At 43.0% G+C, this 24,945-nt stretch overlaps 1 protein-coding gene across 1 annotated transcript in view; it reads right to left on the reverse strand.

The window, feature by feature from the left end:
• Positions 1-1,735: 1,735 nt before the first annotated feature.
• Positions 1,736-24,945, reverse strand: part of GPR176 (G protein-coupled receptor 176) — a 101,543-nt gene continuing 78,333 nt past the window's right edge. Inside the window, exons 2-3 of the mRNA XM_046654335.1 lie at positions 9,202-9,454; positions 1,736-4,527 (exon numbers count right to left, since the gene is read on the reverse strand). Of these exons, the coding sequence (XP_046510291.1) occupies positions 3,405-4,527; positions 9,202-9,454 (1,376 nt within the window). The 3' untranslated portion in view covers positions 1,736-3,404. The remainder of the gene's footprint in view (positions 4,528-9,201; positions 9,455-24,945) is intronic.

Consider the following 24,945-nt stretch of genomic DNA (forward strand, 5'->3'; position numbering starts at 1 on the left):
TGTTTCCAACTATTTGGGGAAAGTTAATCACTTTGCTATGATGTTATTTACATTGAATGTTGTAACTTACATTGTATGTTGTTACGTTGTTAGACATGATATGAAAGCATTAACCCTTCCCCTCCACCAAAATTCAGCCTAAAATGAGCTTTTTCCCTGATCATCTTAGTTCTGGCGTGCGGCAGCAGCTGTGCACAGGCCAAGCCACCCCATCCAGATGCAGGGGCTCAGATCTGCGATGGAACCACGGGTATTCTCTCCAGCCAAATCAGACTTACGCTTGAGCTCCAGATGTTAATTCAGCACACCAAGCGATGAACTTCCAGCTCCTTTTCTATGGATGGAGTCACTGTGGATGTGTCTATGTGCCCTTAGTTATTCTATAGACTCCACTGTACTCTTCATCAATATAGTAAATTAAGTTCATTCATATTCAGAATCTGGCTTATAGGTTTACAGTAAAGTTGAAGATGCTGGTTTACACAGCTATATTTACTGCAGGAATTCAAAGAGGACCTTGGCAGTGTGTACTACCTCAAAGTATATCATTATGAATATTATTACTGGGGAAACTGGTGAAAACACCAGTTTAATATGGTTTTCTGAAAAAAATTCCAAATAAGCCCCTCAAGCACTTTTGTAAGGTAGCATGTAAGCACTGCACTGATCCGGCTTTACTCTGTGCCGGGCCTCAAGTTAAACAGGTCATCCGATTTAATCCTCACAACGGGCCCATGAGGGATATTACGGCCTCTCTTGGATTCCTCTGAAAACAGGACTTGAGACATGGGCTTTGTGAGGTGGTGCTTTGGGTAGGTGGTCCTTGAGGGCATGAGTGAGGGACAGAGAAAGCCTGACAGGGAAGGAGGAGGAAAGGTCAACGAAAGGATGCCTTATTTAGACACTGTGGTGGGTAACAGGGACTTGATCCTGCCTGACCTCCTGAGGTGTGGAAAGAAGCCTCCCACAATTGTCCAGCGGGACAGAGGCAGGGGGATTTGTCTACTGGTCCCCGTGCCGCCCTGGTTAAGGGTTACCCCCGAGCTGGAGAGCTCTCCCAGGACAGAAGGCAGAGAAGCCAGGCCTGACTGCTCTCAAGGAAGTGAGTGGATGCCGCCAGCAATGGCCCACTGCAGACATGGCTAACATCAGAGGTGAAGTGTGTAAGCTGGGGCAACAGAAGCTTCTGACACAGTTATCATCTCCCCATTTTACAAAGAGGAAACCAAGGTACATGGAGGTTACCGCGCCTGCTCAACGTCATGAGGCTGGTCTGTGGTAGAGCAGGGACTCCAACATGGGCCATCTGACCTCAAAGCCCACGGCCCTACCCATGTGTTCTCCACCCTCCCACGTGAGGGGTGATGACAGCTTCACTCCCCTCTTCCCTGGGTAGCTCCACCCAGAGGTTTGAGCAGTCCAGCCACCAATTCACTTTGGAACCCATGTGCGTGACATTTATTCAACCACTGCATTTTCTCCTTTGGGAATCCATTTTTTAAGTCGCAACAACACAAGAAAATGCTCCTTGCAACGCTCTGCATCTGCACTTACGGGAAAAAATGAACACCTTTCATTTGAGATCATGTAGGAAGAGAGAGGTTCAGAGAGTACACCACTTGAGAGGGAAAAGAAGAAACAAAAAAACACAGATCACGCAACTCTTTTTGAGTTCAGAAACTGCTTTTCAATTTTTTATTAAAATGTAATTCTTCAAAGATTATATAAATACACCTGGCAACGACCTGTTAGAAGTCAAGCAACTGCTTCAAACCTACACGAGAAATACCTGCCAAATTCTGCCCAGAATTTATGAAGTTGGACATATATATTATCAGAACGACACCAAAGTGGCTACACTTGACAGATTCTCCTAAAGTGGACGAGATTTTCTGACAGATTATGATTCCTCTTGATGAAAGCTGTAACAATTGTGAAGCTTCTGAAACATAAGCTTGAAGGGCCACACGTTAACTCTCAGGGCAAGGACCTACAGATGGCATGCACGGAGGGCTGGGGGGCAGGGCGCCGGGCGGGGCACAGGTCCGGTTTCTGCTGTGAGCACACAGTGCTGTGAGGAGACAAAGCACAAAGAGGAAGACGCTCCCTCTGCAGGGGAAGGGTCTTTGGGTTCATATTCTGGAATCAAGAGACAGCACAGCCAGGAGAGGAAAGGAAAAGGACACTCCCTGCACGCAGTCTGAGTTCCTCCGACGGACAGGGGCCAGTGTGGGAACAGGAGATGTGTGAGGACCACTGCCTGTGGGGTGCAGGAGTGTGCCAGTGAGAATGTCCACTCCCCTTCAAGCTTGCTCAAGGCACTGGACTGGCTCCCCTACATGTTTTAACAAGAACAAAATGCCCCGGAGAGAGGAGCAGAGCTGGCACTTGAGTTGCCCTCAGTAAGAGTGAAGTGTCGTCTGTGGTTTGAATTCAGCCTGGTGAAATCCATGGGAAGTGGACTCACACTGCCTGCAAGAGCCCCAGGGTGTAAGGAGTCGAGGACACGGTCCTCCCTCTTCCGTCCAGTCTGGCTCCTGCTGAAACTTCACTGGGAAAGAGGGAGTGGAGAGCTCACCTGGACTAGGGGTTTTCTCGGCATTTTACAATGATTCATCCTTTCTCCCTATTCTGTTCCTCCATTGTGTCCAAAATGAAGGGGGGACCACAGTTGTACAAACAGACTGAAAATGAGACTGGCCACACCTGAGTTCTGGAGTCCCCAGAAGGGAGACATCTTTGTCTGACTTTTCCCACTCTTTTGGGCAGAATTACCTTTCCTAATCAAGTATTTTTAGCTGGATGTTTCCAGAGGACCCAGTTTCTACTAACTTTGCATTTTTTTGGGAGAAACTGTGAAGCATATGACTGGGCCTTCCAGAGGAAAGATGTCAATGCCAAGTCCCTGTCTTCTCTGAAGAGAGAGATCAATATAAAAAATTTTTAGCATTTGTCACGTTTAAGTCAATCACATAGGCATTTCCTTTGTGGCCACGCTGTTCCACAGTTATCCTGGGCTCCCCTTCGAGTGCCCTGCTCCCTTGAAGCTCATGGATGGTCTTCTCTCCTTGTATTCTCTGCTGGGCCCAGGGGACTAAGGAGTCCTCAGAAAATGCACACGGAGGACCCACCCCGAGACCCGTGCCACACTGCCCAGCTTTCGTCTCCACAAAGGAATGTGGACTTTACTAAGGACATGGGCCACTGAGATAAATGTATATACTCCCTCAATAAAGAGGACATTTGATTTTACATAGATTTCCCTCTCACTCAACAGCATCTGGCCCATACAGGAGGAGTCAACCCAGACTGGGTTGCAATGACATCACGGAAAGCACAGGGCCAACTCAGGGAGGGCAGGAACGTGGAAGCTCCCTGTTGCATCCAGGGATTTACAATCCTTGCTAGGAATCCACCTTTGGGAAAATGCTCACTTTATTGTTTCTGCTCATCTTTCGCTCCACCCTGCCTACCTTGGGCATCTTTGTCTGGATCAGCTCCTCTGGGGTGTTACCCAAGGGGGGAAGCAGCCGCTTCTTACTGTTTCGGGTCTCTGAGAGCCACTGAGGAGGCAACTCAAAAGGCCCAAAGCCAAATTGTAGGGAATACTTTTCAGGGAATGTCTCAGGTTCCACAGAGGCTGCTGCTGCCACCTGGGATACAGAGTCCACTGTGCCCGGGGGTGGGGCAGGGGGAGCGAACTGTGGCCCCTGCTCTCCCTCCAGGCAGCCAGTAAGTATCTCCTTGGCCTGGAGGTCAGCTGAGCCAGTGTACTTGGCTTCGCTCTCTTCCTCATCCTCCGTGGGCTTAAAGATCTGCTGCTGCCCAATGTGGAACATCTCCAGGAGCTGGCTGCCCGAGCGCATGCTGGGCTCCAGGCTGGCATCAGCCATTCCGCCCCCTGTACTAACCACATTGCGGCGACTGTACCGGTGGTGCAGTTGTACCAAGGTCCCTACCAAGCACTTGCGGACAGATTTGTTCACAGTAAGAAAGAGCACAGGGTTTGCCAGAAGAGAGACTTTGGGCAGCCAAATGGCAGTGAGTAGCAAGAAGATGGAAGTGTCAGGGACATTGAGCACAGTCTGGTACACGACCAGGGTGGCATAGGGCACGCTACACAAGATGAAGACCATCACCATGGAGAGCAGGGTGGCGTGCAGCTCGGCCTCCCGCTGGGAGGCATAGGGGATAGAGATGGTGTTCTGTGGGGTCCGGAGCGCTGCTATGATGACCTTCTTCTTCTGGCTGGCACTCAGGGCCCGTCGGATCAGTATCAAGAAGAGGAACACCACAGCCACGGGCACAATGACCGTGGTGATGTTATAGATCAGAACGTATACCAGGTGGCCCAGGGAGTTGCTCCAGACTTCGGTGCAGGTGGACATGGCATAGATGTCAGCCACATTGGTCACTGCAAACACAGGGACGCTGGCCACCACTGCGTGGGCCCAGATGTACATCACCAGTTCACGGGACTTGGCGTCAGATATTTTTCTCTCCAGCGGATAGAGGACTGAGTAGTACCTGCAAAATGCACAAGCAAAATTCAGTTCACAGGGAAAGAGACGCTTTAAATTAGGGGAATCTATACTACCACAAGTGGGAGAGAGGGGAAAAAAGGTCAAGTTCTTTTGTTCTTCCTGAGACAGCAGGAACCACTGGTGGACTTAGGAAGCCAGGCCTTGGGTTTTGAGGACTTTGCTGTACAATGAGAGGCATCACTAGACCAAAAGAGCACCTTTCCAAATGGGGAGGGCAAAGCCCTGCCTTCAAGGGACTCTCAAGACTGTCTATCAGGAAAACAAGCAAATAACTTCATTTCACAGCTAGCTATATAATGACTGCCGCTAGGATCAAATCTCAAAGAGTGCCCTCAATATAAAGGATGTCTCCGTCTGCTGTAAAGACTTCTGTTTTTCAATTTAAGGGTAAATGGTAAATTGTAAAAAAAAATTTACATTTGCTGAGAAGCTTTAGGGTAATTTTCAAAGCCAGTAACAGAAAGAAATTCGCACACATCTCCAAAGCACCCTTATGTCTGCACTGGGTCTCATTAGCATTTACAGCTGCTCAGGGCAGAAGGACCCAGTATGAAAGATGGACTCTGACAAGGTCCTTCCACAAAATCAATTCAACGGGCAAAAGTTATGCCTGCTCAAAAGCCATTGTACCTATGATAATCGCTCAGTAACCCTAAGAGCAATTAATAGGTCTAAAATGCCTACACGATTAGATTTTTGTTAAAATCAGATGAGACTTCTTTTCCTTCAAGCTTTAACTTGCTTATTCTGTAAACACCTATTCAGAAACCAAAAGCACCTTGTTTCAATGTTATCAATAATTTGGGAGAACTGAGTAATTTTTCAGACCCTAGAACCACATCTGTCATGAAAGGGGTGCCAGCCGCTGTCAGAAATACCATGAGTTTCTTCACACTAGCTCAGCCCAGGTCTCTGTAGTGAGCCAATGCTGGAGTGGACCTTACAACCCTATTAACATTCATTCACTCATGGGGCCAGGTGAACACGCACACCTTCCTGGCACAAGGACTGCTGAGCACGGCCTATGTGCCAGATACTGTGCCAGGCACAAAGATGAAAAGACACACAGAAGTGTTTCCAAACTCAATGGGGAAAAAGGCATGCAAACAAACAATTATAAACGGACAGATGGTGGGTCTACTGGAGGTATGTACACAGGAGGTATGGGAAAGGAAGCACCTGGGAAAATGTCAAGAGAAGGTGGCACTGTGGTGGAGTCTGGCAGGGGACAAGCTGGGGGAGAGTGTTCCAGGCTGAGGAAGATACGATGCAAACACAACATGACCATGGATGATCAGAGATGGATGGAGCACGGTGAAATGTGTTCTAGATCTCTTTCTGGGAGGGGATAAAAAGAGAAAGAAATGTGTAAGTTATGCATGCTCTCAATTTTTTTTCTCTGAATATAGACACATTTTCTAATTACGACTCTGTAAATTCAATGTGATGCCCTGCACCCACACATGAATACACAGGAATCCACTGTCTCAGACACCCATTTGTTAACTGACAGGTAGCAGACACAGGCTTCCAGTCATTTCTGCTTCCATTACATGTTGGGAAACAGGCCACAACACAAGCACATAGGCTCGTTATAAATAATTTTGTTAGTGCATAAACCTCTATAAGATGATGCAGGAAGTGTAGGTGGCCTCCCAATTAACTTACTGACTCGGTGCCATAAAATAAATATCCGAGAAAGAAGTGAGAGAAAGGATTGTCTTCATGCAAAATCTGCTTATGCCTGCAAGTAATTTGTATCGCTGAATAATAAAATAGGAATTTACCAGCCTTGTTTTTCTACTAAAAGGAATTATTTACCTTTTTTTTAAATGATGGCAAAAAAAAAATCCAGATTTTCTGCTGGAAAGAAAATAAGAATTTCTTATTGTTTGCATATTTTCTTGTCTAAGACCGAAGGCCCAGAAATATCCCCCAGGGATTATTGCATGGCTTCCAGGTATAACAGCAAACTGTTCAGAATAATGTGTTCCCACTCTTGTTGAATCCTATTCTTCAAAAACCTTCAGGATTCCTAGCAGCATCATTCACAATAGCCAAAAAGTGGAAACAACCCAAATGTCAATCAACTAGTAAATGGATAAGCAAAATGCGGTGTATCCACACAACAGAATAGTTTCAGCAATAAAAAAGAGTGCAGTACCGATGCATGCTACAACATGCAGGGAACCTCGAAAACACTATGCTGAGTGAAAGAAGCCAGACAAAAGAACACATGTTCTATGATTCCACTTACATGAAATGTCCAAAAGAAAGCAAATGCATAGAGACAGAAAGGAGATCAGTGGTTGCCTGGGTCTGGGAGTAGGAATGGGGAGTGACTGTAAATGAGCATGAAATTTATTTTTAGGGCAACGGAAATATTCTAAAATTTGTAGTGATGGCCGCACAATTCTATAAATACACTAAAATTCATAGACTTGTACACTTAAAATGGGTGTATTTTATGATACGTAAATTATAGCTCAATAAAACTGTTTTTAAAAAACTTTCAGGAAAGAAAGTCCACAATGTGGACTGAAGACTTAAGACCTCACTGAGCAGACAGTACAAGGGGCCGCTGAAGTACACCTGCAGTGAACGCAGAATGGTTCAACACAAAATGCATAGGGTACCCGCGGGGATGTAAATTGACTTTTCACTCTGACTTGTCACTATTACATTCCAATGCTGTGCAGTGGCACTTTCCAGATGTTCAAAGACCTCTTGTTGAGCATGAAGAGACACGCAAAGTCACTGTAAAGCAGGCATGGAAAACTGGCATTGCATGGGGCATGTTCAGCTTGCTGAAGGGATTTGAGTGGCCCACATAACATGTTTTTGTTTTTAGGAAGATTAGCCCTGAGCTAACATCTGCTGCCAATCCTCCTCGTTTTTTGCCGAGGAAGACTGGCCCTGAGCTAACATCCGTGCCCACCTTCCTCTACTTTATACGTGGGACGCCTACCACAGCATGGCTTGCCAAGCAGTGCCATGTCCGCAACCGGGATCCAAACCGGTGAACCCCAGGCTGCCAAAGCAGAACTCATGAACTTAACTGCTGTGCCACTGGGCCAGCACCCCACATAATATTTTTTTGAATGAAAATTAACTGCCAATATTTTTAAATGATAGAATTCTAGATTTCTGATTTCTCTTCTAAGAAAATATAAAGTCCTGCCCACTCAGTCTAATACCCACCAAGCAATTATTACCTGCATCTGCTGAGTGACTGACCACCACGAACAGGAATGCAGACATACAGCCTCAACCTGGCCCATGTCACCTGCCTCATAAGCCCCTGTGTAAGGTGAGTTTCTAGTGAGAAACTTCCAAAGAGCTGGAGTGTCTCCCAGCAAGATCTGCCGGTAAAATGATTACAGACAATATATCTAGAAGAATGCGCCAATCAGAAGGGAACCTAGAGAAAAAGAGACATATTGGTGTGGCCTCTCCAAGCACAGGCCATAAATAATTCATTCAATTCTTCGTCATTACAACAGTGAGGAAGCTTAGGCTCAGAAAGGGTAAGCCACTTTGCTCATAGCCACCCAGCAAGAAAGCAATGGAGGTTAGGACTTAAAGTCAGACTTCTGGCTCCAGAGACCCCTCTCTTGAGCACAAAGCCAATCACTGCTGCTAGTACGCTGAGGGCTTTGGGTGACTCTGTGTCCCTCCCTGCAGATAACGCCGGGCAGCTAACGAAATCGGGGTTCCGGGCCTGAGAGGCTGACGAGACTCCAGAGAGCAGCTCTGCAATCCACACCCTCTGAGGACATTAAGGTATTAACTATGTTCTGAGTGGATGAAGAGTTGAAAAATTCCAAAGTCATCTAAAATGTAGTTAAATTTATCAGAGGGTATAACGTCAGAGGAGCCAGCACTTTCTCTTGGGCAACTGTTCCTCTCCGAAAATCTTGAAACCAAAAGTAGTCATGGATGCAAAATACTTTTCAATTCTTGTTTGCTTATTTAATTCTATTCTCTAAAATGTATTATTATCTCAAACTGTCTTCAAGAAGTGCTAACAACAAAGGGAAAAACGCAGGAAGCTCTTGGTTATTGAGAGCTTTACACTCAACTTTGATCAATTTGATCGAATTATGTATGATGGCAGTAGCTCCGATACAAGAGTTATTCCCAAATGGACGTCCTTTTAAAGAGGATGGGAAAGAAAACAACAACCAGCACAGTATAAAGCCTTGGAAATAAATCCTCCAAAGGAACTGTTGTGTTATCTGGCCCAGTCCAACTGGACTGTCTAATCATTTGTTAAATAACCACTGAATCATCCCCCTTGTTCTTCCAGAAATGTTTTCATCCTACATCAAAAAACCCTAATTGCAGATTATCAATCAGAAGAGCAATCGACTACGAATGGCAACGCAAATACCACCACTTCCAACCAAGCAGAAGCCCCAGCATCCTCATGATGTAACTGCAATGCCACATCTTTTCTCAACAGTCCTGTTTTCCATACCCGGACTCCTGTTAAATCAACCTTTTATGACGCATCTGTTTCAGACATACATTCTCTAGTGACCACATGCAGACTGAGAAATGTGTGGAACATTAACTATTCACCATTTGGTACATGATGCTAATTTTCCACTATACTTAAAAAAAAAAAATTGCTCCCCTGGCTCCCTGATCTTACCTGTCCAAGGCAATGGCAGGGAAGCTGAGGATAGTCACAGAGCAGAAGACTTTGTGCAAAAACTTGACGACCTTGCAGAAGAGCATGGTGTGGATCCACCAGCAGCAGTGCGGACTGGCGCTGAGAACGATGTCGAAGGGCACGCACACCAGGCTGGCACAAATCCCCGAGCAGGCCAGGTTTTTAATGAACCTGTTGGTGACAGATTTGAACACGGTTGTGCGGCAAGTTGACCATAACACCATGAAGTTTCCTGGCCAGATATGCAAAAATAAGAGAAAGTAAAAATAAATTTTTAAATAAAAAGAAAAAAGACAAAAAAGGAAAGAAAGAAAATATAGGTTAGAAAAAGATTGAAAAATCATATTTGAGAGTTGATTTCAAAGGATTTAATTTAAATACATATTATATTGTAAATTTATGTGAAATTAGTAAATCACTTATGTACATATCCAAAAAAGTAGAAAAATTTTTAGTGGTGAGTTTTGTTACTTAATTTTAGGCATAACAGTATGATGATGATGACTCAGTCTCATCTGAGAAGAAACAATTTGCTAGATATTACTGACTCTCAGGCAATCTACTCTTACCAAGTTTGCAAATGACTTCCATGTCGCCAAACTCTGCCAGAGAAACAGGACGCAAGCCACACATGCACTTTAAAATTTTCTAGTAGCCATATTTTTAAAAAGTAAAAAGAAGCAGGTAAAATTTTAATAGTGAATTTTATTTAACCCAATATATGCCAAATATTATCATTTTGACACATAATCATTACTTTAAAAAGTATTAATGAAATATTTTCATTCTTGCTTTTGTACTAAGTCTTTGAAATCCGGTATGCATTTTTTTATTGAGCTATAATTGACCTATGACAGTGTATTAGTTTTAAGTGTGCAGGGTGTGCATTTTACTTTACACTTACAGCACATTTCAGTCTGCGCTAGTCACAGTGCAAGTGTTCGGTAGCCAGAGGTGGCTAGTGGCTACTGTACAGGACCGCACTGTTCTGCACCTTTAGCAGCAACAGCACATTGGACTGTCTCTCGCTGAGCGTTCTCCTCTTGTGGCTCCTGCAGGCCTACGGTTTCCCAGTTTTCCTCCTACCCTCCCACCTCCCCCGTCCTGGCTGCTCCCAGTCTTCTTTCCTAGGCCCTCCCCTATCCTCTCTCTCCAGCCTCTCCCTATGTCATCACCCACTCAGGAGGCTCTCCGTGGAAATGCTGATGACTTCCACATCCACGTCCCAAACTAGGCCTCTCCTCTCAACTCCAGACTCCCATTTCCCAACTAAGTCTGGCACCCCACCCCCTCTCAATCTGCTACACCTCTGCTGAGTCCTTGAGAGCCTAGAAAATCTGGAGCCCACCTGCCTAGTCTCACTCCTCTCTTCCCCAGGCTGCTGGGCACCAACCACTCTGCCCTTTTGTTCTCTTCTTGAAACACATCAAGGTTGATCCTGTCTCAGTGCCTTTGCTCAAGTTTTTTATACTGCCTAACATGCTCCTCATAGGTCTGGTTCCTTTTAATCCAGATTTTAGTGTAACTGCTGCCTCCTCAGAGAGGCCTCTTCTATCTTTTTTTTTTTTTTTTTTTGGTGAGGAAGATGGGTCCTGAGCTAACATCTGTGCCAATCTTCCTCTGTTTTGTATGTGGGACACTGCCACAGCATGGCTTGATGAGCTGTGCTAGGTCTGCACCTGGGATCCAAACCTGTGAACGCAGGGCCACCAAAGCGGAACATGCAAACTTAACCACTACGCCACCAGGCCAGACCAAGTATCTTTTTATTTTAAATACTCACTGCTCCTCCCTCCTTATACTCTATTATAATATCCTGTTGCAGGCTTCATAGCTCTTATCATATTATTAATTTCTTCACTTGCTTTCTCTCCATTTCATGAGGATAAAAACCATGCCAATTTTGCTCACTATTACAACTCCACTGCCTAGCTCAGTATCTGGCACAGAACAGCATTCAATAAATATTTAGATAAATGGATTTGTAAAGTAAGAGGACAAACAGTAATCAAAAGTGCCTGGGGTAAGGATATTCTAAGGCCGTAGTTCCCAAACCTCACTCTGCCTCAGAACCACTGCACTGGACATCCTGAATCACAGTTACTAGGTACGGAACTGGGAACCGGCCTCTGTAGCAAGCACCCCAGATACAGCTGGCCCCCAGACTAAAGCTTCAGAAATAGCACTTCCAGACAGAGTCTAGAGCCCTGCCCCAGAGTGTCACACGGCCCAAGTCTCCAGGGACGCAGGGCAGCCTACTCTGCTGGTGGAGCTTTTACGTGGTGAGAAGGCCAGCTCCAGAGGCCAATCAGTCACGACCCAAGCACACTGCTACCTCCTGGGCACATGCTCAGAGATGGCCCTCCAATGAACTGAGCCAACAGGCCCCCCTCACTCAGAAGGAGAGCAGTGGTGCCAGGGGAGTGGAGAGCAGGTTTCAGGGCTGCAGCCAAAGTCACCCCAAGGAGCTGCCTCCACGCCTCAGATGTTGACATAACTTACTGTCAAGAGTCTCTCCCCAGGGGCAGGCCAGTGACCATGCAGTTAAGTTCGCATGCTCAGCTTCAGCGGCCCAGGCTTTTGCCAGTTCGGATCCTGGGCACAGACGTAGCACGGCTCATCAGGCCATGCTGAGGCAGCGTCCCACACAGTAGAACTAGGACCTACAACTAGAATATATAACTATGTACTGGGGGGATTTGGGGAGAAGGAAAAAAAAGAAGAGGAAGATTAGCAACGGATGTTAGCTCAGGGCCAATCTTTAGGGAAAAAAGAGTCTTTCTCCAAATTCAGTATTCCATAGCTACCTCTTATCTGCCAGACAAAGTAGAAAAAAACAGCTACTGTGTTTAAGTTAAGTCAGGCCAGCTGCTTCCAGGAAATTCTCTGTCAAACTCTCCGTACTTTAGTACGCTGACTCAACAAGATGAAACCAGCAGTGTGAATATATACACACATTATTCAGTGTAAGAGCTGTTTATACTGATACCGCAACCTCAGGCCCCTCAAGCTTTCCTGTCACCAGGGTGACAGACAGTGATGTACTTGAAGCTCCATTGATTTGGGAATTTTTTTTCTGGCCTTTTTCCACTGGAAGCACAGATCAGAATCTAACTGAAGTATCTTTCCCCACTTAAGTTTTACATACAGGACTTAAAATCTGGTAACCATCTAACAACGAAATAGCCCACTTAAAAAATCTGCCACTAAGAGAGTGTACCTGTCACAGCATCTTCAGTGGTCAAATCAGGGGTGTCTCCAGTCCACTGGGGGACTTCCCATAAAAACAATCCCTCTTTGTTGTAAATCAAGACTCTCACGATTTTCTTTCTCTCTCATCACTGTTAATCGTCGTAGTTTGGTAGGTTATGCTGAATAAAACATTTTAAGTAACAGAACAAATAGGAGAATTCATTGCAAGGGAGAGGGCAGGCTGTGGGCCAGGGTCTCATGCACAAAGCAGATTCTTTTGAAACTTAACTGAAACTAATTTCTATCATTACCCTTGTACCACACTCTCCTATCTTTCCGTCTCCCTCCCTATTATGTCAGACATAATTTTTTGTTGTTTTTTAAAAAACCATACTTTAGCAGGATATATATTATGATATTAATGTGAGTTCAAAGTATTCTGGCTGCAGAAGAAAGTACCAGATACGCCATCTTAGAAACCATGTTGGCAATATAATGAACATCTTATTAGTATGTCCATACTTGTGGATGGGGAAATTCCTTTTCAGTAAGTTATTATTGAAAAAACTGAGACTACTATCATCACATTTTATCTCCACTTATTTATAAGACTCTAGGTGGCATCTGGAGCCTAACGTCTTTCGCTGTTACGAAGCTGAAGCTAAAGAAGTCTATGTCCTTTCCATTCTCTAAACTACCTCCCTCTCTCCTCACTTAAAACTGACCCGTTTGGCTCTAAAAACCTGAATTAGACCAAAATATCAGGAAAGGAGCACCCATACCCAACATCTGATTGGTCACATGTTAAAAAATGTGTGTGTGTCTGTGCATGCACAAGAGTAGGCATACACATGCATGCACCAAATATACACAGGACAACAAAGCACGATAATTAAGTATTTGATCATTTAACCTCATTAGCACTTTAGATTCTGCTCGGCTTTACAAGGCATACCAAGGACAACTCAGTATGTTTTATCTATAACATTCAGTATTCAACTTCTAGATTCTTTTTATTTTAGAGATCACATTCGAAATCATCTAATCCCCTTTAGGAGGATCCAAGCTCTGAAGCCATTCTTCCTTTCTATGTATTCCCATTATACTTTCTAATGCTGGATTCACGACAACATTCGGTGCCACAGCTGGGAGCACAGCAACACAGTTGGTACACACTCACGTCACACACAACCAATAGGGGAATAAGGGGTAGAGGAGGATGACATCCGTACAAATCTACTCCCCCGGGGACTGCTGCTAGCCTATCGTTGCTCCTAATCTAAAATACAAATAAAGATTTCTCTTTACACAGTATACTTGATAGTCAAAGATAACTGATGTTGAAGACAGATATACACGAATTAACTACAGATCCCAGATAGCGCTTGACAGACCCTGAGGAACTGACCAGGTGACTTTTTTTCCAACTAAATTTTACCTTTGCAAAATTTTGATTGTGGCTGTCCCTTTTAACCAGTTCACAAGATTGACATCTTTGAGAGCAACAGTCCTGGTGTGTTAAAGAGACTAATAACCAAGATGAAAAATATTCTGAAAGAACTTTAGAAAACAGTGTGCCTTTAAGAGTCCTCCCAGGAAAACAAGACATGTTATCCTTTAAAAACTACCAGCTTCCCCAGAGACTTACAGCAGTAAAAAGATTCACGGCCATGCTTTTACAGAAAGATAACAGACCATCCAGAACATTTTACAAACTGAAACTTGAAAAAAGCAAATGCAAACTGAAGGCAAGGAATTAAATTACAAGGAAAATCCTAAGAAGAAAGATTGTGCCAATAGGGAGGCCAAATAAGGGTTGGAAAGACAAAGGAACTTTAACATTCACCAAACCCCACGAGACACAAGAGGAAAGTCTAAGCAAGTTAGGTAACATGGATCCCATAATAGAAGAAACAAAGGACAGACAACTACGTTGTATAGAATCGAATTTTAAATTTCTTCTTTGCTTCAGTTTGCAGCCAAAAAGGTAACTAAGAACAGGATCTCTTTGGTTAAAAGAATTATGTAAAGTGAATAATAGGAAATGCTTTTAATTAATCTGCCAGATAACAACAGGAATGGCTCCTAGCCTATCTGTGTCTTTATAGTTAAAGTGGCTTTCTTATAGACAGCATATAGTTGGCTCTTGCTTTTTCAACTGATCTGACAATCTCAGTCTTCTAATTGGTATGTTTAGATCATTTACATTTAATGTGATTATTGATATAATTGGATTAAAGTCTACCATCTTGCTAATTGTTTCCTATTGTCCTATCTGTTCTCTGTTCCTTTTTTCCTTTATCTTCCTGATTTTGGATTGAGTATTTTTTAGAATCCCTTTCTATCTCCACTATTGGCTTATTACTTACACTTCTTTTTCAAATTTTTTAGTGCTTTCCCTATGTTTACTACCTAAATCTTTAATTACTCACAGTCTACTTTTGAATACTATTATAATTTTACATGCAGTATAAGAATCTTAGAAGAGTATGTTCCTAATTCTTCCTTCCTAACCTTTGCACGTCCATTGTCATATATTTTACTTTCATATAAACTATAAACCCAAAACACATTGCTACAATTTTTATTTTCATCTGTCAATTAACTTTTAGAGTAATTAAAAATAAGGGGGGAGGGGCCAGCCCCATGGCCGAGTGGTGAAGTTTGCCTGCTCCACTTTGGTGGCCCAAGGTTTCACTGGTTTGGATCCTGGGCACGGACCTAACAACACTTATCAAGCCATGCTGAGGCGGCATCCCACATAGCAGAGCAAGAAGGACCTACAACTAGAATATACAACTATGTACTGGGGGGCTTTGGGGAAAAGGAAAAAAAGAGAAGTTTGGCCACAGATGTTAGCTCAGGTGCCAATCTTTCAAATAAATAAATAAGAGGGGGAAAAGTCTTTTATATTTATCTTCATTTTAACCATTTCTGGAGATCTACATTTCTTTATGTAGATCCCAGTTTCTGTCTGAGAGGGTTTTTCCCCTAGTACTTGCCAGACGTCACTTTATTATCCTCTGGATTGCATACCTTCTGATAATATGTCTGCTATAATTCGTACCTTTGTTCTTCTGTATATAAGATGTCTTTTTTTCCTCTACTTCAAGATTTTCTCTTTCTCTTTGGTTTTTAGCAGGTTCATATGATCTGTCTAGGAGTGTGTATGTGTTTGCCTGGTTAGGGTACTCTGGTCTTCCTGCATGTAGATCTGACATCTTTCACTATTTTGGGAAAATTCCTGGCCAATAGCTCTTCAAATATGTCTTCTGCCCCATTCTCTCTCTCTTCCCTTTCTAGGATTCTAATTACATGTAGTATGTGTGGGAAGCAGAACAATGCTCCCCACCACAAGGACGTCCATGTCCTAACCCCTGGAACCTGGGAATATGTTGGGTTACAGGGCACGGGGGAACTAAGGTTCTAGTCAATTGGCCTCAAGATCGGGAGACTATCTTGGATTCACATAGTTATTTTAAATTCTCTATCTGATAATTTCAATATCTGGGTCATATCTGAGTCTGGATCTTGGATTGCTTTGTCTCTTGACAGTGGGTTATTTTTCTTGCTTTTTAATGTGTTTCATAATTTTAGGTTGAAAGCCAGATATCATCTTTAGGACAGTAGACACTGCTAAATAGTATTTACAGGCCATTTGGACAGACACAGACAGATACACACACACACACACACACACACATTCACACAATTCCACAGCAGCGTTATTTAGGTCAGATTCCAGATTCCAGGGCACAGGTCAGCAATCTCATTTAGTCGTCCACTTAGTAATATACATATAACTTCACACAGGCAAGAAAGAACACGAGTGATAATTTTTTAAAGTGAGAAAACAAGAGAAGAAGGGAGGGAAAAAAAGTAGGACAGGGCACTGAGAAATAGAAATATTTTATGTGGAGCAGACACCTCCTGTGACTACACTAGGCCATAAACCTGTGGTTCCTAAACCTGCATGACCATTGGGATCACCTGGGAAGGTTTTTAAACACAGATCCCTAGACCTCGGGCCCAATTGAATCTGAACCCTGGAGGGCCTGGGAATCTTTATTTTTATGTGTTCAGTAGGAAATTCTGATGACCGGCCAGGATGCACCACCACAGCCACTCACTCTTGGCCTTCACCATACTTTACCTCAGTCTACTCATTGTTTTTCCTTTTTTCAGATACAAAGAGAGCCCTTCCCAACACTGAAGACAAAAACATGCAAGTCACACTGAGCTCTAGCTATGGTGTCCACAGCGCCCCAAGGCACTCCTTCTCTGCTCAAGGATCAGTGCTGGGCTGTGGCTCAGCTTCTCAGCATGGCCTACAGACACAGAGTAAGCTACAGCTGCAGAAACGGCTTTTCCTACAGAGGAAAAACACAAGAAAAGGTGACATCCTTTGACCAATTATTTATCATCAATGCTTATTGACTCACTGCATCTCTCCCAGCTGCTCACCGTCATTGACCAAACAGAAAAGATAAAAAGATTTTAATTAACTTTAATCCATGTATTCCCTCTCTTTCAGTTTTTTTTAACGAGCTCATTCATGCAGTGGACATAAGGTACAGTGGGACCATATACTTTGCTTTACAAAGAGGAGGAAAAAGCTGAAAAATATGGTTGCTTCCTGAGAGCTGCACGGGGAAGGAGAAAGCAGGGTGGAACAAAAGAGAACACAGCCCAAGAGTCTTGCTCTCTGGGCCACAGTTTTTCTGTTATGTGATACAGTGCACACCTGGGCCATCAGGACTGCTGTCATTACTGGAGCTCTAGAACTTCAGGACACTATTCTTGTTTCCGGTTTGTTTTTTGTTTCACTTGGGAAACACCCTTTTTTGTTTCCCAAGTGAAATACCTTATTGTTAGTTACGATTATTAAGGTAACATGTAGTTAATTTTTAAAAATCAGACAATGAGCAAAGTATAAAAAATAAAGTAAAAATTGCTCACCCAGTGATAACCATCTAAGTATTTATTCTTCCAAACTTCTTTTTATATGTATAGACTTCTGTTTATGCCGGTGGGACCAAACTATACATACTGCTTTTTTAGCTAGATCTTTTCACCATATCAACCATCTTTTTAGAACAATAAATAAAAATAGATCTATGTCATTACTTTAACAGCTACATAAAGCAACAGTGTTTTTATGGTTATATCCTAATTTATTTTATCTATGGCATATTGATGAGTTTCTTAAAGCTGTTCCCAATATATTTCTATCATACAATGCTGAATTCCACACCTTTATATATTTAAATTTGGGGGAATTTAACTGATTATTTATTGAGGATAAATTTCTAGAAGCAGAATTTCTGGGTCAAACAGCTTACACTTTTTTGAAGAAGAAGAAGATTAGCCCTGAGCTAACATCTGCCACCAGTCTTCCTCTTTTTGCTGAGGAAGATTGGCCCTGCACTAACATCCATGCCCATCTTCCTCTATTTTATATGTGGGACGCCTGCCACAGCATGGCCTGTCAAGTGGTGCATAGGTCTGCACCCAGGATCCAAACTGGTGAACCCCAGGCCACCAAAGCAGAACATGCAAATCTAATCACTGCACAACTGGGCCAGTCCCCACATTTTTTGTATATATTGCTAAATGATCCTTCACAAAAGGCATATGAGAGAATTGGTTTCCCCATATGCTTACTAAAAGTTCTGTAGTCTCACTAAAATGTCTGGAATTTTGCATGATTCCTCATTCCTAGGGTTTATGTTTTCCTTATTTCTAGAAAATTTTTATCCACTGCCACTTTGAATTTTGCCCTACCCTCTTTCTCTTTATGCTCTTCTCCTGGGGCTCTTATTAGACTTGTATTAGAGCTCATTCTATTGGTTATATCTCTTAACCTCTCATTCTCATTCATATTTTCCATCAATTTATCCTCCTCTGCAAACTGCGTGATATTTCTCAGGTCTACTTTCCATTTTATCAATTATTAATTCATTGGAAGTAACTAATCCATCTTTTTTTTTTTTAGCTTCTTGAGCATTAAACCTTTTGAAATTTGTATTTGGGTCTCCTTCAAACTGCCTATTCTTTATTCCTAGTGTCCAGTTATTTTACTACGGCTTCTATTCCTTCTTTGACCTGTAATCTTGTTTTTAAAACTCTTGTAATTTCTTTCAGATTATTCTACTGTGCCTAGTTCTAGAAGTGTTAATTTTGCCATTTGTGGGGTCTGCTGGGTCTCCACTATGGTTTTCCTCATACGGTTTTAACGTTCAATTATGAGCTCATGGTTCATGGGGGTTGTTGTGTGGTAGGCTACACTCCCTGGTTGTGCAAGTGTTCCAAGTGGCTAGCCAGGCACACATTAGTACTTTGTTGCACTTCTGGGTGCAAATAGCAGACAATACGGTTGAAGGACCATTCTGAGAAGGTTAAGAGTGTAGGGAAATTTTTATCCTAGAGAGAGGCAGGATATTTTAACAACTAAGAGCACAGATCCTGACCCTTACTCCTGGATTCAAGCCCTAGTTCTACCACTTTCTAGCTGTGTGATCATGGGTGAACTAACTTCTCTGTACCTCAGTTTCATCATTTGTAAAGTGGACACGATAAACAGCGCCTGTGTCCTAGGGGAACTGTGAGGATTAAATGAGTCAATAAAGTAAGACATGTACAGTGCTTAGAATGGCTTCTTGCACATCATATGTGCTATGTGTTATATGTTACCATTATTATTAGTTTCACAAAGTTTCCAGAAAGCACCAAGGAAAGGTCTGACAGAGAAGGAGTGAGAGGCTGGGCCAGAGGAAAAGAAAGCTGGAGCCACATATAGAGAAGGCAGAAGAGGAGAGCTCACAGAGGAAATTGGAAGCAACCAGGAGCAACAGAAAACGTATAACTTCGACTGACCTCCAGGTTCCAAATGGAACACGGGGCCTGCCAAGGAGGAATCACCCAGGTTTATCCCTGGAGGTCTCTTGGGTGGTGCTGCCCTGGCAGAGGGACCGTGGCGTTTGGGCGGTTGTGGCAGACTCAGAGCTCTCTCCTCAGGCCTGTGGGACACACAATTTCTCTCCCTCCTCCTCACTGCCATCCAGATTCAGTGACTTCACTAAAGCCGTGTCTCCCTAGCCGGCTGGGCAGGAGCCGCTGCAGGGTCCGCTCCTTCTTACAATGTCCAGTCTCGACCCAATCACACGTGAGAGGGCTCAGATCAAGGCCATCTCTTCTCCAGATGGAGGCCTGCTCCGGGAAACCACCGAGCCCATTGTGAAACATCCCCAACACCCCACAGACATCCCGCAGCAGCACACAAACATGATGCATCTCAACAGAGCGCCAGAGTGAATTAAAAACCACAGAGGGTCAAGAAAACCGAACAAGGAATCAATGATCTTGGCATGGTTTCATTAAGAAAAACGAAAAATCTCAAAGTAATGATGATTGCCTCATCATGCTTTTAATTCAATTATCTAAACACCTTGAAATTATTATTCAAGGGGTTATTCAGGGCACAGGCTTTGAAGCCTATGTAATCTTTGCCAAGTTATTTAATTTTGCTCAGCCGCAGTTCCCTCATCTTTGTGAATGGGGGTAGTAACAGTAATAACACTTAAAATGGTTTTTATGAAGTCTAAATCCATAAAATGATTTTAAGACAATGCTGGTAATCCCTCAAATATTAGCTGACATTTAATTATGTACCAGGAGCTATATAGAGAACTGCAAAGTACTTAACAACAAAAATGGAATCGAAGAAATTTGAGAATAAATTTCATTTATAAATAATCCACAATAGAAAAAAATGTGAATTTTTGGAAGCAGCAATTCATATCAAGAATTTTACAAAAGGCTCTTTGACACAGTTATCTCCTTCCCATAAACTCATCCCAAAAAATAATTGAACAGAAAAAAACAGTTATATGCAAAAAGACACCAATTACAATGTTATTTATAACAGCAAAGAGCTGGAAACCTGAAGTGTTCGCCAAGAAGAGAATAGCTATGTAAACTTGATGAAATATTACAGGCATTAAAATAATGACTACTAAAAAACTATGTATAAGCATAGGCATTCTTTATTTTAAACATATCACATGAAAATGAATAATAAATATTTGTACATATACTATTAAAATAAGTAAAAATGGGGGCCGGCCCGGTGGTGCAGCGGTTAAGTTTGCACGTTCCGCTTCTCGGCAGCCCGGGGTTCGCTGGTTCGGATCCCGGGTGCGGACGTGGCACTGCTTGGCAGCCATGCTGTGGTAGGCGTCCCACATATAAACTAGAGGAAGATGGGCACGGATGTTAGCTCAGAGCCAGGCTTCCTCAGCAAAAAGAGGAGGACTGGCAGTAGTTAGCTGAGGGCTAATCTTCCTCAAAAACAACAACAACAACAACAACAAATAAGTAAAAATGTAGAGTGCTAGAAGGAAGTAAAAATTGTGTTGGGTTTTAACTGATTTCTTTCTTTCTCCCATGTAATTATTGCTCCTTACCTTCCCCCAAAGCAAAGAAAGTCAGTGTCTTAGTCTGATCAAGAGATTATTTATATCATTATGCAAAAAGTTTGTAAATGCTATCTGGCCAAGGATATACTACAAATAAAAAAATGATTATAAATATACTTTATTATTTGTTTAAAAAAACTATTTCAAGGGGCCAGCCCAATGGCGTACCAATTGAGTTCATGCACTCTGCTTTGGCAGCCCGGGGTTTGCCAGTTCAGATCCCGGGTGCAGAGCTATGCACAGCGCATCAAGCCATGCTGTGGCAGGCGTCCCACATATAAGGTAGAGGAAGACGGGCACAGATATTAGCTCAGGGCCAGTCTTCCTCAGCAAAAAGAAGAGGATTGGCAGCAGATGTTAGCTCAGGGCTAATCTTCCTCAAAAAAAAAAAGAAAGAAATTTAACCATTACCCACCATTTTCCCAATACTAAGCACCCTTGTGCATGCAGGTTCACAGGACGAATAATTAAGAATTTTAATCAAAATGGGGAAAAAAACCTATCTGATTTCTTCTTACCACCACTAGGAAAGTAACAATGTCCCTGAATATCTGAGAGCATTGCTACATTTTGTTTAGGTACGATTCAGATGTGTTTTCATTATGACACTGATTTCTGGAAAGAGTTGGTTTTAAAAAAAAATTGCCAGAAAACAAAAAAGTGTGATATTGATGAATTAAATCCATTTTAAAGAAGAGCAGAGGTACAAAAGTAATTTGACTCATTTTACCAAAAGCATTCAACAGTTCCCCACCACTATTAAGAAATGAAAGCAAATCCATGAGGCTGGTGGTGGCATGTGGTTAAGTTCGTGTGTTCCACTTTAGCACCCCAGAGTTCATGGGTTTGGGTCCCGGGTGTGGACTTACACACCATCATCAAGCCATGCTGTGGCAGCGTCCAACATACAAAATACAGGAAGGTTGGCACAGATGTTAGCTCAGGGACGATCCTCCTCAAGCAAAAGGAGGAAGACTGGCAACAGATGTTACCTCAGGGCCAATCTTCCTCACAGAAAAAGAAGGAAAAGCAAATTCAAATTTCTTCAGCATCCCTGCCTGCCCCAACACTTACCACCCAAAGCTGTAGCATCAGGAATGATCCTAGAAATCGAAGGGTCAAATTCATGTTTTTGTCTGAATCCTTAAATCTGCTGTCTAAGCAAACCCTTAAAGGGGGCTCTCTTTCATAAGGAAGAGTGTGAGAGACAACAAGGGAGAGAGGGAGGGAGGGAAAACAAGACGGGAATAAAGAACTCCTCAGTGTAAAAAAGGCCAATGCTAGTTGGAGGGTTCCAAAAAAGGCACTGTAAAGCTCTGTGAACCTGGGGGTAGAGGACACCAACAAAATTCATGCTTCCAAAGAAGAATTTAAATAGTTTTTTTTAAAGGATTTATCTTATTCTGATTTTTTTCCCCCCAAATCTCTCTTTAATCTATGCAGGTAAATTTCCCAGCTACTCAAAGAGTCAGTGCTGGCTAGGTGACAAGCAGCTTTTTTGCTACTGGTATCAGAAACATCATGGCCACAAGAACGTGAGGGAACCCAGCTTGCAGCCAGAGGGCTGTGCCTGGTGGTTTCCAATACAATTTGCTCCTCCTCCCACTCGAAAACTTTGAGCCCCTTCCTCACTAATGAAGTGTCAATTTGCTGTAACTTTCTATTAAACTCTCTAGTATCTGCCCAACTCTGTTTAAGCTGATCACTATCAGCATGAGAAAATTATGCTATTTTAGTTACACTTAATTTGATTCCAAGAATTTTTCTGAAATGATACAGGAGGTTCAAATTAAGCAGGAATTGAATTAGCATAAAGAAGTTATGTAGTAAGTTTATTAAAATTCATGATGGGGCCGGCCCCATGGCCGAGTGGTTAAGTTCGCACGCTCCGCTTCTGCGGCCCAGGGTTTTGCCAGTTCAGATCCTGGGCATGGACATGGCACCGCTCATCAGGCCATGCTGGGGCGGCATCCCACATGCCACACCTAGAAGGACCTACAACTAGAATATACAACTATGTACTGGAGGGCTTTGGGGAGAAGAAGGAAAAAAAGAAGACAACTGGCAACAGATGTTAGCTCAGGTGCCAATCTTTAACCACAACAAAACATTCATCATGAATTTTAAAAATTACCTTGAATGAAAAGCATCTTATGAAACATATATCCCCAATCTGACCTCGGATTGTTTCTCCTTAGCATACTTGTTCTCAATGAATAATTCAGATAAAGTGTTAACAGGATTCACTTTTGTAACACAAAAAAATACATGAAGAGACTCCAACAACAGCCTCTTCCAGTCAGCTCCTGTGAGGCCGCACAAAGGATTTTAGCTGAGTCTACAGCAAATGCACGTATGTTTAGCAACAATGGTTTCCCAAAAGGTAAGGTGAACTGTACAGCACAAACAACACAAAAAGATCCTGGTGACCACAGCTACTGGGGCTCTCTCATGGAAGTCATAAAGCCCCTGAAACTAGCTCAGCCCCCCACATCTCTTAACACACAGCAAGATTCACACAGATGTGTAATGTACGAAGAAAGACATGCAGAGTCTGAAGTTGGTTAACTTTCCTTCTTTCTGCAACTACTCAAATTTTTTCCATATAAATCAACTAGAAAATTTTTACAGCTTCACAAGACACCTTGCTCTCTGATCTCTCACATTATGTCTATTAACCTCCCCAAAATGAATATTATGCCCTGAAAAGCTATGGCAAGAGTTTTAGCATCACTGGCCCCATCTAACTGTGACACCATTGACCCTTTAATAACCACAGGCTCCATTTCCTCCTCAGTAGGTGTATGGAGAAAGCTTCCAGAGAAAAGGAGGAAACAAATTACCTAACATCGTTAAGCATGTTCCCCTCGGATCCGCATCCAAACGAGCTATTCTTGATGGGGTGGCAGTGAAGTAGCTCACTGCCCCACATCTCTAATACACAGGCCATCTCACTAAGAGGTCCTTGCCTATGTTAAATTGCTCGTGTAATCTCTGAAGGCAGGGTCCATATCTTCTGCACCATTCATGTTGCACAAAGCCTAGAGGGATTATTTCTCCCCTAAAATATCTTAAGACTATGAAGCCTGAAAAGAATCTTATCTGAAAATTCTGTTGACCTCTTTAGCACCAATTAAGGTTGTTTTTTTTATTTTGAGGAAGTTTAGCCCTGAGCTAACATCCGCCTCCAATTCTCCTCTTTTTGCTGAGGAAGACTGGCCCTGAGCTAACATCTCTGCCCATCTTCCTCTATCTTACATGTGGGATGCCTGCCACAGCATGGTTTGATAAACGGTGTGTAGGTCCGTGCCTGGGATCTGAATCAGAGAACCTCAGGCCACCAAAGCAGAGCGTGTGAACTTAACCATGATGCCACCGGGCTGGCCTAATCAAGGTTTTATATCTAGGAGTTGCTTCATAAATACCTAAATAAATAAAAGCTTAACATTTAATATTACTCTACCAGAATTATCAGAATTTTTTTCTGGGTACTCAGTTTTGTAGGTACCTCTGTTGACGGCAACTGCCTTCGGTCAGCAAGCTGAAGGTTCCCTATCTCCCCATTGCCAACACACTGTCAGAGCAGCTTGGGAGGGAGGCACTCAACACCGATGCATCACGCTATACTATAATTAGTCTAGTGAACGTATACAGAATACTCATGCACTCTTTTCTCCCGCTCCCTCTGTTCCAGTAAGTATAATTATGCAGTCTGAAAGGGAAAATTACATTGGAAATATTTCCAAAGAACACAAGGGTAGGATAATTAGAGGACTAGGAACGGAAAGGGAGCCCAATCCTGCTTCAGTCCATGGTGAGCCAGCATGGCTGATGTCAGGGGGACGAATAAGATTTCGGAAATGGAAGTCTATTACTCCTTATGATCTGGCACAATCTGACAATGACATTAATTAAAAGTTGAAAATGCCGTTCCTTTTTCTTTAGCTAGTCTGGGAGGGGAGGCAGGAGAAAGGGGAGAGGCTGGAGGGTGAGGAGCAAGAAAGGGCATCCTAATTCTTCGAACAGATTTCCAGCTACTCTCTCCCTACTAGGA

The sequence above is a fragment of the Equus quagga genome, chromosome 2 (assembly GCF_021613505.1).
Source record: "Equus quagga isolate Etosha38 chromosome 2, UCLA_HA_Equagga_1.0, whole genome shotgun sequence".
NCBI lineage: Eukaryota > Metazoa > Chordata > Mammalia > Perissodactyla > Equidae > Equus > Equus quagga.